The sequence below is a fragment of the Cupressus sempervirens genome, chromosome 5 (assembly GCF_028749045.1).
Source record: "Cupressus sempervirens isolate cs-2001-9-10 chromosome 5, ASM2874904v1, whole genome shotgun sequence".
Classification (NCBI taxonomy): Eukaryota; Viridiplantae; Streptophyta; class Pinopsida; order Cupressales; family Cupressaceae; genus Cupressus; species Cupressus sempervirens.
This window is the reverse complement of record NC_143122.1, coordinates 296,646,063-296,660,733: the sequence shown is the minus strand read 5'-3', so window position 1 is coordinate 296,660,733 and position 14,671 is coordinate 296,646,063. Positions and strand designations below refer to the sequence as shown.

The following is a 14,671-nucleotide window of genomic DNA, read 5'->3' as shown; positions in this document are numbered from 1 at the left end:
ATTTTGATGCTAGTTTTCTTATAATAATTTCTCACATAAATATGTTTCGTGTTTAATCATGTGGCTACATAAAATTCAACTAGTATCAAACATATTGTATTATCTTTATTACATGAACTGTTAAATAAACATATATGAATAAAAAAAATTATTCTAATTAATAAATCCTTATAATACAAGTGAAAATCCCTAATATTGGCTATAAAAAATGGTGGTTTATTTGGGTGATGTCTACTTCATTAATTTTTAAAATTATAGCATGTAGGTTAATCCTTTAGTAATTAAAAGGTTAAGATTAGTATATAAATGAATAAAATAAAATTGTTAAAGGATTATGTTGTAAAATAGAGTTGCAGTAGATCTATAGTGAGTAAACCAAGGTCTAAAGTTAGACAAGTTCAATGATCAAATATTTGAACTATGGAAATTTAAGATAGATGCTCTTCTAGTTGAGAGAGATTGGTAAAATACACCTACAAAAGTTACTAGAATGTTTGATAGGAAAGCTAGAAGTATAGTCTGATTTTGTCTTTTATATAATGAATTAATCAATGTATTTCAAGGAGACAAATAATTATAATTTCTAAATATATTATCTATAATATATTATATCAATGCAATAATTTATTAACTAAACTTTTTTTTAGAAGGTTTAGTATTAAGAAAGCTAATTGTAATAGCTAATATTTTTTATTTTAAAATATAATATTGAATCAACTTTCATAAAAAAGAATCAAAATAGATTAAAAAAGGATATATGTATTTTGAATAACCTTAAAATGATATAAACAATAATGATGCAACACTTCAATTAGAAATCTATTTACCTTTTTGTTAAATAAATAATTAATATACATAAATAATAAATCTTTTGATACCTTTTTTGGTACAAGAAGATTAAAGGAGAAGAAATTCAATAGAAAATAATGCTAAAGGTATTGAAGTCCTAAATATTTAGGTATAAGATACAAAGTTAGAATAATGGTTGCACAATTTTTTTTAAAGGTGACCTATATAATGAGTCCTCTAACAATGACCATTTAAGTGTATTAATAGTACTTAATGATGATTCTTTATTGATTGATTCAAGTGCTTCATTTCAAATGAAACATGAATGTGTGATATTTAAACAAATAGCCAAGTTATTGAAGGCAAAGAGTTCTTTTAATCTTGGAAGATTTTTGGAGTGAGAAAACTCAAAGCATTTTTTATTATTATAGATAGTGGGTACAAAAGTTATTAATGCATTTCACATACTAGAGACTAACAAGAAATAAAATGCATGTTTTTTAAATGTATTGTATAAGAACTCATGTCACTTTTAATGAAAAGGTGTAGATTAGTATGGGTGTGGCTATCCTCCTTACAATATTCATTGTTGACCAATTTTTAAAAATTGAAAATATAGTGATTTTTTTTTTTTAAATTTCAATATTAGATCTTCATGATCTGCATATTTTGTGATCGAAAACAAAATTTTTTTTTAGAAAAATTCATTGTGTTTTTGTAAATCTGAAAAAAAAAAAAAAAAAAAAGGTTTGCCTTTTATTAAAAAAATATTTAGTGTAGTTTGTCTGGAGATTAGCCACCGCTGATTAGTATGGAGAAGTTTTGTGCTTTGAAAAAGAAGTGACATATAGCATTTTTTTAAAGATTTATGTGTGCCAAATTTATTTAGTTTTGGTAACATTTATACATATAGATATATAAAATTTGGTGGTGCTTTTGAAATAATATCATTTGAGTATTTTTTTTATTAATTAATAAAGACCTAGTTGAAAGTCGGTTAATTTTCTATTAGTGCTAGACATTTTTTTACTGAGAAAATGTAAATAATATACAAGAAAAAAATGTTGATAGAGAGTTGTCCAAGCCGGAAATATATTATATTTGAGTTGTTTTGGCCTATTTGTTGGTCCTTGTATTAGTGTTAGACTTTGTGAAAAATGTGTTTGAAGAGCATACATGTACTTCAACTTTGGAAGCGCTAGATAAAATGATAGTTTGGAGGCAATGCACATTGATCCATTTGGTTTGAGAAACATCCCATCCATTGGAAATTCTTTGTATTAATTTTCATTCACTAATGATTATTCTATGTATACTTGAATATATTTTAAAAGACTTAAATCTACAATTTTAATCACGTTTAAGTTGTTTATAACTTTTTTAAGAGTCAAATTAGTAAGGAAATAAATTTCTACTCTACAAAAATATCAATTTATACAAGTACATTGAAATTATTAGGCAAAGAACTATCCCATACACACCACAGAAAAATAAAAATGTAATAAGGTTTAAAAAAGCTTTATTAGATCAACACAAAAGTGTGTATAGAATTGTACAGGCCTAAGGCCAAGGTCAAAAAAATTCGGTGGGGGTTACCCACATCACATTTTTCTTTAAAAATGGTTCTTTCACTTCTGTATGAAATAATACGTTTTGATTTGAATTGTACACTAGAAGAAATCTAGTTGTAACATGCCTAAGAATGTTTAACTGTGAGACATATTTTAAAGTGCCTAAGAAATGTTGATCCAAGTCAAACCGCAAAGAAAAATGGGTATATATTCATTGATTTTAGATTTATTGTTGAAATATACAAGGTTTAAGCTCAAAAATATCAAATTGCATCTAGTCAAGAGATGTTACATTTAGGAAATTTTTTGTGAAACTTAAACTTGAATAATTAAAGTACAATTAACTATAAACACACTAGAACAACATAATGTACCAAATATGGTAGGAGTCACAAACTTCAAAGAAGCATAGGCTTTACATACCATAGGAAGGTATTCAATATATATTGTAAAAGGTTATGCTAAAAAACAAATATAACTTGATAGGTACAATAAGTTTAATTGTTTCTTTTATTGGTAGTGAATCAAGATATATAGAACAAAAGTATTATTGTAAAACTATCATGGATGGAGATGATGGTACTGAAGCAATGCAAGACTTATAATTTGGTGGATCTTGTTAGATAATTGACATGAAGAGGTGAATCAATTATAACCAATTATCCTACGGGCCTTAAAACAATTTTGTACCAAACTCAACTACATAAACTTTCAAATCAATACCTCGATAACCACATCAAAACTTCATTATCCAAACATATAATAACTATAGTTTAAATTATTATCTCATTATTTCTTAATATACTAAGTATTAGAGTTACTGCTTAGCTTATACTAAGTTGCAACATAAAAAAATTAACATGAAATAACCTTTGCAACACAATAAGCAGTCACACATTTAACCCAAGTATTTAACGTGGAAACCCTATAAAGCGAAAAAACACTTAAGAACCAACAAGCCAAAATATTTTCACTCTTCTAAAGTGACCTCTATTAGGAGCCAACCTTGTAAAAGTTTAACTGCACATTTTTAATGTGATCTTGTTAGAGGGTTTTTACCAAAGATGATCTAAACCTTATCACTCCTTGACATTTCTAAAGACTAGCCTACTCTAAAGGACTTACAAATACTACTAACAAATGTTACCATATAGGATTTCATAGACTTGTTAGGTCCACTCGGTTATGAGATTTTTTTGCTACAATGGTAAGAAAGTAACAGTCAAGTAAATGTTATGTTTTAGCACTATCTTACTTGTTTAGATATTTGTTTCACTCTATCTCTTCCTTCTGATTTCCTTTTGGCTAATTTATACACTCACACTTCTACTTAGCACTTACTCTATTTGATTTTCTCAATAATGTTCTTCTCGATTCAACTTTTGTCTTCTTCTTCTTCAATAACTCCTATAGCAGAAACATCAACAACTAAAAAACTTCTTGTTCATCCCTTTAAATAGACAACTTTTTCCTTTCCAAAATCTTCTAGATTTTGTCGATTAATTACATCTGCAGATATTCATTTTTCTCAGGTTCAATGTATCTAGTCAATTGGTTAATACTAGTCCACCTCAAAGTCTGTGCCTACTCTAAAAATAGTAAATCTCTTCCATCATATCTATCTTGAATAGTTTCAGTTGTTGATCTCATAACTAACTTTTTCCTTATCCTTTAGACTTCTCGAACGTTCTTAATTTTCACCAAATGTCGGCATTAGGTTACTCTTTTACAACTGTATTCTTCATGTTCATGCTCAATGAACATACCAACTTGATCAGTTAATAATTGACTCAGTTAGCACTAACTTTTCTCAGTTAACAATAGAATTCAACATTTCTTTCTCAAATGCTCAATGATAACTATAGTAGCTTTATTAATATTGTATTCCTTATTTCACCTTGTAGTCTGGTCAGTGTAACTTGGATAGTTTAGTGCAACTTGTATATACATCATGTAAAACAATCAAACCAACATTTTATTGTTAAGCCTAACTCATTCAAGTGCCCCTTGAACACCATACTCTTATAAACTCTTACATCATCATACCTTCTTCAAATCCTCTTCATTAATCAAATTATCTTCATCAATAAAATGATATGGTACTCTACTAAATTAGCATAGTGTCTAACCTATGAAGGCTTGACATCAATGACAACATAATAACAAGCATGACTTTTACATATACATTAATCAACATTATCAATTGGGACTAAAAATCTCCCCTATTGGTATTAACAGCAACACATAAACATTAAATTTTACATTACATCATAAGATAATCAAATGTATATGGACAAAAAAACAACTCTTTAGCTCTCTAAATTTGTTCAAGTTCTCTACAACAAATTCAGCATTTCCAACTCGACGTCTGACAAGTTCTCCCCTTTTGGGTGTACTCCCTTCATGTTCAACAATATCTCTTTTATACCATCTTCTCCCTTTGATTAATCCATCTTCTTTATTGGTTCTCTCATTTTTATTCATTCTCTCCCCTTTAGCTTATCATCTCCTTTACTGGTTCTCGCCCCCTCTAACCATCATAATCTCTCTTCTAATTTTCTCCCCTTCTGACAAGAACGCCAAAAGTAACTATAAGTTCCAATGTGAAATTTATAAAACCTTGTATCTTGCATGTACAAACTAAATCAGTTTCATTAAAGCTACTTTTCACAACTTCAGGAAACAATCCCTAAAGAGTGAACTCTTACATTAACTCTAGCAAAAAAAATTTGTTAATATATGAAATGAAGCAACATGCATCTTTGATTAATGAATCTTGGATAGGGGAAGGATCTCTAACTTACCTCTTAGATACTCAAAAGTATCCTTAGGTAGTAGCTTAGTGAATATTTTTGCAATTTTCTCTTTAGACTTCACATACTCTAGACTCACTTGCTTCTCTTATGCCTATTCCCTCAAATAATGATACTTGATAGATATATGGTTGGTTTTTGCAAGCATCAAAAAATTCTTGGATATGTTTATTGCACTAGTGTTATCACAATAAATACTAACAAGCTTGGTAACTTCTTCATGCATTCCTTTCAACAATTACTTAATCCAAACAATATTTGAAAAATTAATTATAGCAAAAAAATACTCAACTTTAACTATAGATTGTGATATGCATCTTTGTTTCTTGCTCAACCATGTAATAAGTCTTTCTCCTAAAAGGAAAGCTCCACCACTTATACTTCTTCGGTCATCAACATTTTCATCCCAATCAGTATCAGTGTACACTCTAAGTTCAAAGTCACCTTCTTGTTTGTACCACAATTCATATTATTTTGTTCCTTTCAGGTACCTGAATATCCTTTTAACAACAATCATGTATGTTTCCTTAGGATTAGAGGAAAACCTTGCAACAATACCAATTGCATGCACACTAACCATTGATTGGTATTGTGTCTCATTTGCTTCAATGGTAGTATCTTCCTTCTAGATAATTTACATCCAGTCACCATAAGTATACCAACTGGCCTTGACTCATCCATACCAAATGCCTTCAAGATCTCCTTAATATACTTAAATTGTGTCACATATATACCATCTTTTGTTTGATGAACTTGCAAGCCAATGATCTTTTTTTCTCACCAAACATAGACTCATTTGATCAGAAAATGACTTGCACAAAAAATCATCACTACCAAATACAATATCATCCAAAAATATTTCAGCAATAAGTACCTTGGTTTTAGCTTCATTCTTCAAGTACAGGTTATTGTTGTCACTTGTTTTGAAAAATCTAATTTTGATCAAATATGAATGCAACCTTTCATACCATGCTCTTAGTGCTTGCTTCAGTCCATATAAAGCTTTTTCCAACTTGCATACCAAATGCTTTTGATATGGCTCTACAAGCCCTCCTAGTTGTTCAATGTATACCTCTTCCTCAAGTAATCCATTCAAAAATGCTAACCTAACATCCATTTGATATACCTTGAATTTATTGTAAGTTGCATATGCGAACAGAGTTCTAACTCTTTCCGATCTTGCTACAGGTGCAAATGTCTTACCATAATCACTACTTTCTTCTTGAGCATAACCTTTACAAACTAATTTGGCTTTGTTCCTTACAACTTCTCCATTTTCATTCAGTTTGTTCTTATAAATCCACTTTGTTGCACTTACATTTTGTCAACAAGCCTAGGATGTCAAATTCTTCATTCATAGCATTGATCCTATCTTCATTATCTAATGCATCTTTCATAGTTCTTGGATAAAACTCAGTAATCAAACATGTGTTGTCTTTCAACTTACTTCTAGTCATAAATCCAACACTCTTATCTCTAATGATATGTTGGGGTGAATGGTTTCTTCTCACGTATTTTTGTAGTAAAGGTTCAAAAATTTGATCTCCAACATTATCATCGCCCAGTTGGGGCTCAATATCCTGCTTAGATTGGTCTGCATGTGACTTAGGTAATGTAGGCTAATGCACGGTAGCTCGATGTTGTTGCTTAGTGTACCATTGTAAAGACATGGTTTCAAGCTCGGATATAATAGAAGGACTATCTTCATAGACATAACTTGTTATAATCCGCAAGTTCCTTCTTGCTCTCAACATTTCTATCTACAAACACATATTTTCTCACACCTGCACTTTCAATTATAGTGTTAGTAGAAGTGTTCAAACACTTGCAAGCCTTGCTCCTAATAGAGTAACTAGGGAAATACCTTCATCGCCTTTGGAATCATTTTTTTCATTCCTTGCATCTTTATGAATATAAGTACCTTGGTTTTAGCTTCACTCTTCAAGTACAAGTTACTATTTTCAGTTGTTTTGACAACTCCAATTTTGATCAAATATGAATGCAACCTTTCATACCATGCTCTCGGTGCTTGCTTTAGCCCATATAATGTTTTTTCCAACTTGCATACCAAATGTTTCTAATCTGCAAGCCCTTCTAGTTGTTTAATGTATACCTCTTCCTCAAGTAATCCATTCAAAAATGCTAACTTAACATCCATTTGATATACTTTGAATTTATTGTAAGTTGCACACATCAATAGAGTTCTTAACTCTTTATGATCTTGCTACAGGTGCAAACGTCTTACCATAATCAATACCTTCTTCTTGAGCATAACCTTTACAAACTAATCTGGCTTTATTCCTTACAACTTCTTCATTTTCATTCAATTTGTTTCTAATAACCCACTTTGTTTCACTTACATTTTTTTCAACAAGCCTAGGAACCAGTGTCCATGTGTTGTTCTTCTCAGTAAGGTCAAATTCTCCATTCATAGCATTGATCCTATCTTCATTATCTAATGCATCTTTCATAGTTCTTGGCTAAAACTCAGTAATCAAACATGTGTTGTATTTCAACTTACTTCTAGTCATGATTCCAACACTCTTATCTCTAATGATTTGTTTGGGTGAATGATTTCTTCTCACATATTTTTGTAGTAAAGGTTCAGCTCTTTGATCTTTGACATTATCATCACTCAGTTGCAACTCAATATCCTGCTCAAATTCGTCTACATGTGACTTGGGTAATGAGGGCTGATGCTTGGTAGCTCGATGTTGTTGATTAGTGTACCATTGTAAAGATTTGATTTCAAGCTCAGATGTAATAGGAGGACCATCTTCATAGACATATACAAACTTGTTATAATCCTCAAGTTCCTTCTTGCTCTCCTCAACATTTCTATCTACAAACTCGTATTTTCTCACACTTGCACTTTTAATTATAGTGTTAGTAGAAGTGTTTAAACACTTGTAATCCTTGCTCCTAATAGAGTAACTAGGGAAAATACCTACATCGCCTTTGGAGTCATTTTTTTCATTCCTTGCATGTTTATGAATATAACATCTACTTCCAAATATCTTGAAATAATTCAAATTAGGTGTATGACCATACCAGAGTTCATAGGGTGTCTTGCTTGTTCCTTTCTTCAACTGAACTTAGTTGAGAGTGTAAACTATAATGCTTATGGCTTCTCTTCAAATCATTTGTGCAACACCTTTGTCAATCAACAGTGTTCTAACACAATCAATTATTGATCTATTTCTCCTGTCAACAATCTCATTTTGTTGTGGAGACTTTAGAGTAGGTAACTAACTCTTAATTCCATTCTCTACACAAAAATTAGTGAATTCAACAAACATAAATTCACCACCTTTATCAGATCTCAGGCATTTTAATTGTTTACCAATTTCTTTTTCAACTCTAGCCCTATACCATTTGAACTTTTCAAAAGCATATGACTTTAAGTTCATAAACATGACAGTCATCAACCTAGAATAATCATCAATAATCAATATGAAATATTTGTCACCATAATAACTTTCAACTCTCATTGGTCCACATAAATTTGTATAAAATAGTTCCAAAATATCATTAGAAGTATGTGACTTCTTTGAAAAAATAGACTTGGTCATCTTATCGAGTTGACATTTTTTACACAACATTCTTAGGTTTATGCAAATTCTATAAGCTTCTAACTGTCTTCTTTTTACCGACCTTGACTATATTATCCAAATGAACATGACATAGCTTTTTGTGCCACAACCAAACATCTCCAACTTTTGCAAACAAACATGTATCAACTATAGGATCTAGGTATAATCGATTACCTTTTGTTTTTTCTCCAATACCAATTAGATTTCCATTATCATCATAGATCTTTACTTTCTTGTTCTAAAATTTCAGCTTGTGACTTATTTTATTCATCTGAGCAACACTCAATAGATTATACTTTAGTCCTTGAACCCAATATGCATCACCACATTTATCATTTAGCTTCAATGTACCTCTACCTTTCATTGGACATGGAACACCACTCCCTAGTTTAACAATTTCACCATCATAGTCCTCAAATTTACCAAACTTACTTATATCTCCAGTCATGTAATGTGAGCATCCACTATCAATAATCCATGTTTAAATTTTACTAACATGAGAAACAATGATTTTTTGTTCCTTGTACCTTTCTTCATTAGGATGTTCTTTAAAAGAAACATACACCACTTCTACTCCTTTTTCATCTTCTGTATTTGACTCGGTGTGTTCTTCCTCAACAATATAGCATGACTTCTTATATTTTTCCTTATAATCCTTGTTCTTTTTGTATTTGTGTAATCATTTTTATCATTCTTCTTTTTGCTAGGACATCTAGTAGAAAAATGACCAACTTTATTACACTTAAAACATATCAGGGACAGTTTACTTCTGAATTTTCATTTACCTCTAAGTAGTCTCCTTGTAAGAAATGCTTAAATCTCATCTAGTTCTTCCTCTAATTCTGACTCACTTTCATCCTTAATATTCTTCTCTTTCTTCTATCTTCCAATGGTTAGCAATGACCTAAATGCATTCTCAATCTTAGACACACTATTATCATAATTACTTAATTCATATGCAGTCCAATGACCAACTAAACCATCAAGTGTAAGATTATTACCAGGCATATCTCTAAATTCTTAAATTGCAAATAATCTTATAGCATAGATAGGTAAAAGTGTTTTAAGAATTTTACATATAACTTCTTCATTAGTGATAGCACCACCAACAACTTTGATTACACTCGCAACTTCCTTGATTCAGTTGACATTATCCATAATATTTTCTCCATCTTTCATCTTCATCTCATCATACTTACCTCTCAAGCTTTTTGCCTTAGCTCTCAACATATTCTCATCTCCTCCATGCACAAGTGTGAACCTGCTCCACATCTCTTTAGTAGTAGCACAATTTTTGAAGTCATCGAACTCAACATCTTCAATACAAAAGAAATCTCAATCATAACATTGTTATATTCTCTTTTTTGATTCATCTCTTCTACTGTCATGGAAGGGATAGGAGCAACATACTTATTGTCTAGCCAATGTGTAGCATTGCCTCCTATTTTGGGCAAATGTAGCCTCATCCTATTTCACCATGAAGAGACATTAACCTTGTTCAACTTTGGTATCTCTCTTATACATCTTAGAATTTTTAGCTCCAGTCCCTTCAAACTTCCTCCTTCAAGCACTCTTTCTCTTATACCAATTGTTAGATAATTGAGAGGGGGGTGAATCGAATATAACCAACATTTAAATCAATAGCTCAATAACCACATGAAAACTTCATAATCCAAAATTAAAATAACTTTACTTTAAATTGTTATCTCATTGTTTCTTAATATACTAAGTATCAAAGTTATTACTTTTCTTATATCAAGTTGCAACATAAAATAATTAACATGAAATAAACTTTGCAACACAATAAGCAATCGCACATTGGACACGAGTATTTAACATAGAAACCCTATAAAGGGAAAAACCACCTAGGAACTAGCAATCCAAAAAAAATCAATCTTCTAAAGTGAACTATGTTAGGAGCCAACCTTGTTAAAGGTTATATGCACCTTTTTATTGAGACCTTGTTAGAGGGTTTTCACCAAAGATCATCTAGACCTTATCACTCCTTGACATTTCTAAAGAGTGACCTTCTCTAAAGAACTTACAAACATTAGTAATGAATGTTACCACATAATATTTCATGGATTTGTTAGGTCCACTCAAGTAAGAGATTTTTCTGCTACAATAGTAAGTAACAATCAAGTGATCTATTAGGTTTTAGCGCTACCTTGCTTGTTTAGATCTTTACTTCTCTCTGTCTCTTCCTTCTGATCTCTTTTTGGCTAATTTACACACTCACACTTCCACTTACCACTTCTTCTGCTTGGTCTTCTCAATATTGTTTTTATCTTCTTCAATAACTCCTATTTTAGAAACTAATCAACAACTATAAAAAGTCTTGTTCATCCCTTTAAATTGACAACTTTTGCCTTTCCAAAATCTTCCAAATTTTGTTGCTTAATTACATCTATAGATCTTCATTTAGCTCAGGTTCAATGTATCTAGTCACTTAATTAATACTAGTCCACCTTAGAGTTTTTGCATAGTCTAAAAATAGTAAATCTCTTCCATCATATATATGTTGAATAGTTTCAGTTGTTGATCTCTTAACTAACTTCGTCCTTATCCTTTAGACTTCTTGAACATTCTTAATTTTCACTAAATGCCAACCTCAAATTAATCTATTACAACTTTGTTCTTCATGGTCATGCTTGGTGAACATACCAACTTGCTCGATTAATGCTTGACTTGGTTAACACTAACTTTGTTTGGTTAACACTACACTTCAACAATTCTTTCTCAAGTGCTCAGTGCCAAGTATAATAGCTTGGTTGATATTGCATTTCTTCTTTCACCTTGCAGTTTGGTCGATGTAACTTGGATAACTCAGTGCAACTTATTTATACATCATGTAAAACAATCAAACCAACATTAAAACTGTCAAAGTCTAACTCATTCAAGGGCCCAATGAATATCATGCTCTTATCAACTATTACATCATCATACTTTCTTCAAATCATCTTCATCAATCAAATGATATGGCACTATATTGAATTAGCATAATGTCTAACCAACTAAGGCTTCACACCAATGACAACATAACAACTGATATGAATCTTACATATACATTAATCAACATTATCAATTAGGACTAACAGATCTACCTAACGATAGGAAACACATTATCTACACATGGGTGTTAAGAAGAATAATTCTAGAGAAAATAGATCATTTGAGTGGTAAGAGTTTACAATTGGTGGAAAAAGTTTGCTCCTAAGTAAAGGGAATAGACTTAATTAGATATTTTTGTATATTGCTAAGTTTGTCCAAATAAATTTGACTTCCTATCTCTACATCACTTAATGTAGAAATTGAAAAGATATTTGTCAATGTATCATTCTTGAATGGAGATTTAGAGGGTATTTTTGAGAAATCACATAGGGTATAGATAGTTAAAGGAAAATAGAAATTTTGTAAGATAAATCTAGATCTTTATGGCCTAATGTGACTCTTCTTAGAAATCAAAAGTCTCATGCACATAAATAAGAATTAGTTTATGGAAAAAGAAATTTGATCATCATGTATACTTCAACATGGTAAATAACTGTATTTTGATTATAATATCTTAAAATGATATTAATACTATTGAAGACAACAAAATATTGATTCAGGGACTTCAAATTTATTTGGTTGGTGGATCTAATGCAAAAGATTTGGAAGATTACAAATAAATTCTTAGAATAAAAATATATAATGATAAAAGTAAGATGAAATGCAAACATATTTTTAGGAGATAGTAAATATATTCTACTCAATTGCAATGTTTAATAAGTCAAACTTAGGTAATTAGTTTTTCATCTTTTTTCTCACAACCTCTCTTTTATAAATATAAGAGGACTCGTTGTAAATAATCATCTTTATGCACTGCAATAAAATTATGTTGGAATCATGCAAAATACAAATTATGGAAGTTGATTTTAAAGTAAATAAAAGAGCGCGTGTTTTCAATCTTTGTGTTGAAGAAACTTGTTATATCTTTGTTGTGTTCTTGCATCACAGTAATGGTATCACCTTCAATTTATTGAGGAAGTGTATGAGTTGTTTGTTTGGAAAGGTCTGTTTAGTTGGACTCCAACCATTGTAGAGTCTCTTATCAGGATGAGAAGAGGGATAAAGGATAGGGTGTTATGGGCCCCTACCTGTCAGCACAAACCTGGTATGAGTATGGCATGTTTAAATGGAAGAACGGAAGTTCTTGGTTATTAGCCCCGATTGGGCATCTGAATTGGTGTTGTGATTGACTTCTCCTATTGGAAGAATCCACCTTTCCCTAGTTTTGATTCATTGTGAATCCATTGTGTAAACCATGTATGATTATGCTTGTTTGATTGTCTCTTAGTTATGCTTGGTTGTCACTTGATCAGATATTTGTTCCCTCCATGGTTCTTGTGTTGTAGAATTCGTTTTGAATCCCTTGATGAGGGTCATGAAGAAAATTCAATTATATTGTTGAAATTCGGGATTGATATCCTATGCAAATTGGTATTTCAAACTTTGTTGGATTGGCAACGAAGCTGGGTTTACTTCCTGATTCTTTCCCGGCTGAACCTTTGAATCAGGTTTGCCAATAAAATGGTGTTTGAGTAATATGCTTGCATTGAGTCTTATAGCTTGTTTTCAGTTTTGCATATGTAAATTTAAAGAAAAAAGAAAATCAGATGTGATGGTGTTATCTTACTGCACATTTTTATGATTGGTAATCACATTTGTTTAAATTAGATTAATTAGATAACATGTTGATATATACTTGGCTGTACAATTTTAAGTTTAAAATATGTTAAGAAAATTTGCATTTGAGTTGTGTTTAAATTTTATAGTTATACATGTGCGTGAGGAAGTTAAGTGAATTTATTTGAAAACTTGTTTATTACCTTTAATCCTATTATGGCTTTTTAAATATATTAAAACATATCTGGTTGGCATTTTTGGGCATGACATTTTGGTATCAGAGCGCCAGGTTTCATGACACTGGGGCAACAATGGGTCTTGTGTAAATTTTACATTTTTTGAGCTAAAATTAACTCAGTATGTGTTGGGGAAGGAATTTGAATCATGATATATTTTGAATGATGCACTGCACCTCATCACCTTGTTATCTCCATCTTTTCCAATTTTCTATAAGGAGAACATTGTATGAGATGTTAAGTTATAATCTTTAAATGTTAACATATAAAGAAGAAGGATCAAGTTTCCCTGCAGACATTAACGTAATGTAATTTACTATCTATTATTGTTGATGATCTCTATGTTATTAGATTGGTTAGAGAGCTTGGAATCAATTCAAACTCCTACATAGGGTAGAACAAATACATTGATAGATAGAGACATCGTATTAGCTTCCTCCTTACCATGGAAAGGATTCATTTTGTCTTTGAATACTAGTTTGTTAAAAGATGCATACAGAAGTTTATATCTCTTTGTGAGGGAAAATGTTAACCAGGAATTCATAAAAAGTTTATGTAGATTTTGATTAAATTGCAATAGTGGTTCATGTTGAATAGGATGAACAATATAATGTTAATATTACTAAGAATTTAGACAACAATTCTGAAAGACTGCATAGAATGATTTGAACCAACAAGTAAGCTTCAAAAATACATATAGAAGAGGCCTGTAGAAGCACACTTTACATTCTGGAAATTGTATGGCAAAATAAAAATAAAATAGTCAATCTATTACAGCCTATTAAAATAATAGCTTGATTAAAATATTAATATGTTGTTGGCAAGTAGCAACAAGTCCTCTCAACTTGCAATCAACACAAAATTACTTTAAATGTGAAGGCGATACCTTGCATGGGATTCACACTTATGTGACAAGCACTAAATCTGACATGTGTCAGATTACCCTCCTTCCTTCTTAGCGCTTGGAAACTTCTTGATTGAAAGATGCATTTATTATATCC

General features: G+C 30.8%; 1 protein-coding gene across 8 annotated transcripts in view; it reads right to left on the bottom strand.

Moving 5' to 3' along the window:
- Positions 1-14,671, bottom strand: part of LOC149555741 (alpha-mannosidase-like) — a 317,266-nt gene that overhangs the window by 30,716 nt on the left and 271,879 nt on the right. Inside the window, exon 26 of one of the 8 annotated variants that reach the window (XM_089829893.1) lies at positions 4,522-4,927. The exons of 6 other annotated variants lie outside the window; for them this stretch is intronic. In XM_089829893.1, coding sequence (XP_089686019.1) covers positions 4,898-4,927 — 30 coding nt within the window. In that variant the 3' untranslated portion in view covers positions 4,522-4,897. Of the gene's footprint in view, positions 1-4,521; positions 4,928-14,671 lie in introns of those variants that run through there. One more of the 8 variants, XM_089829890.1, reaches the window with a different exon arrangement.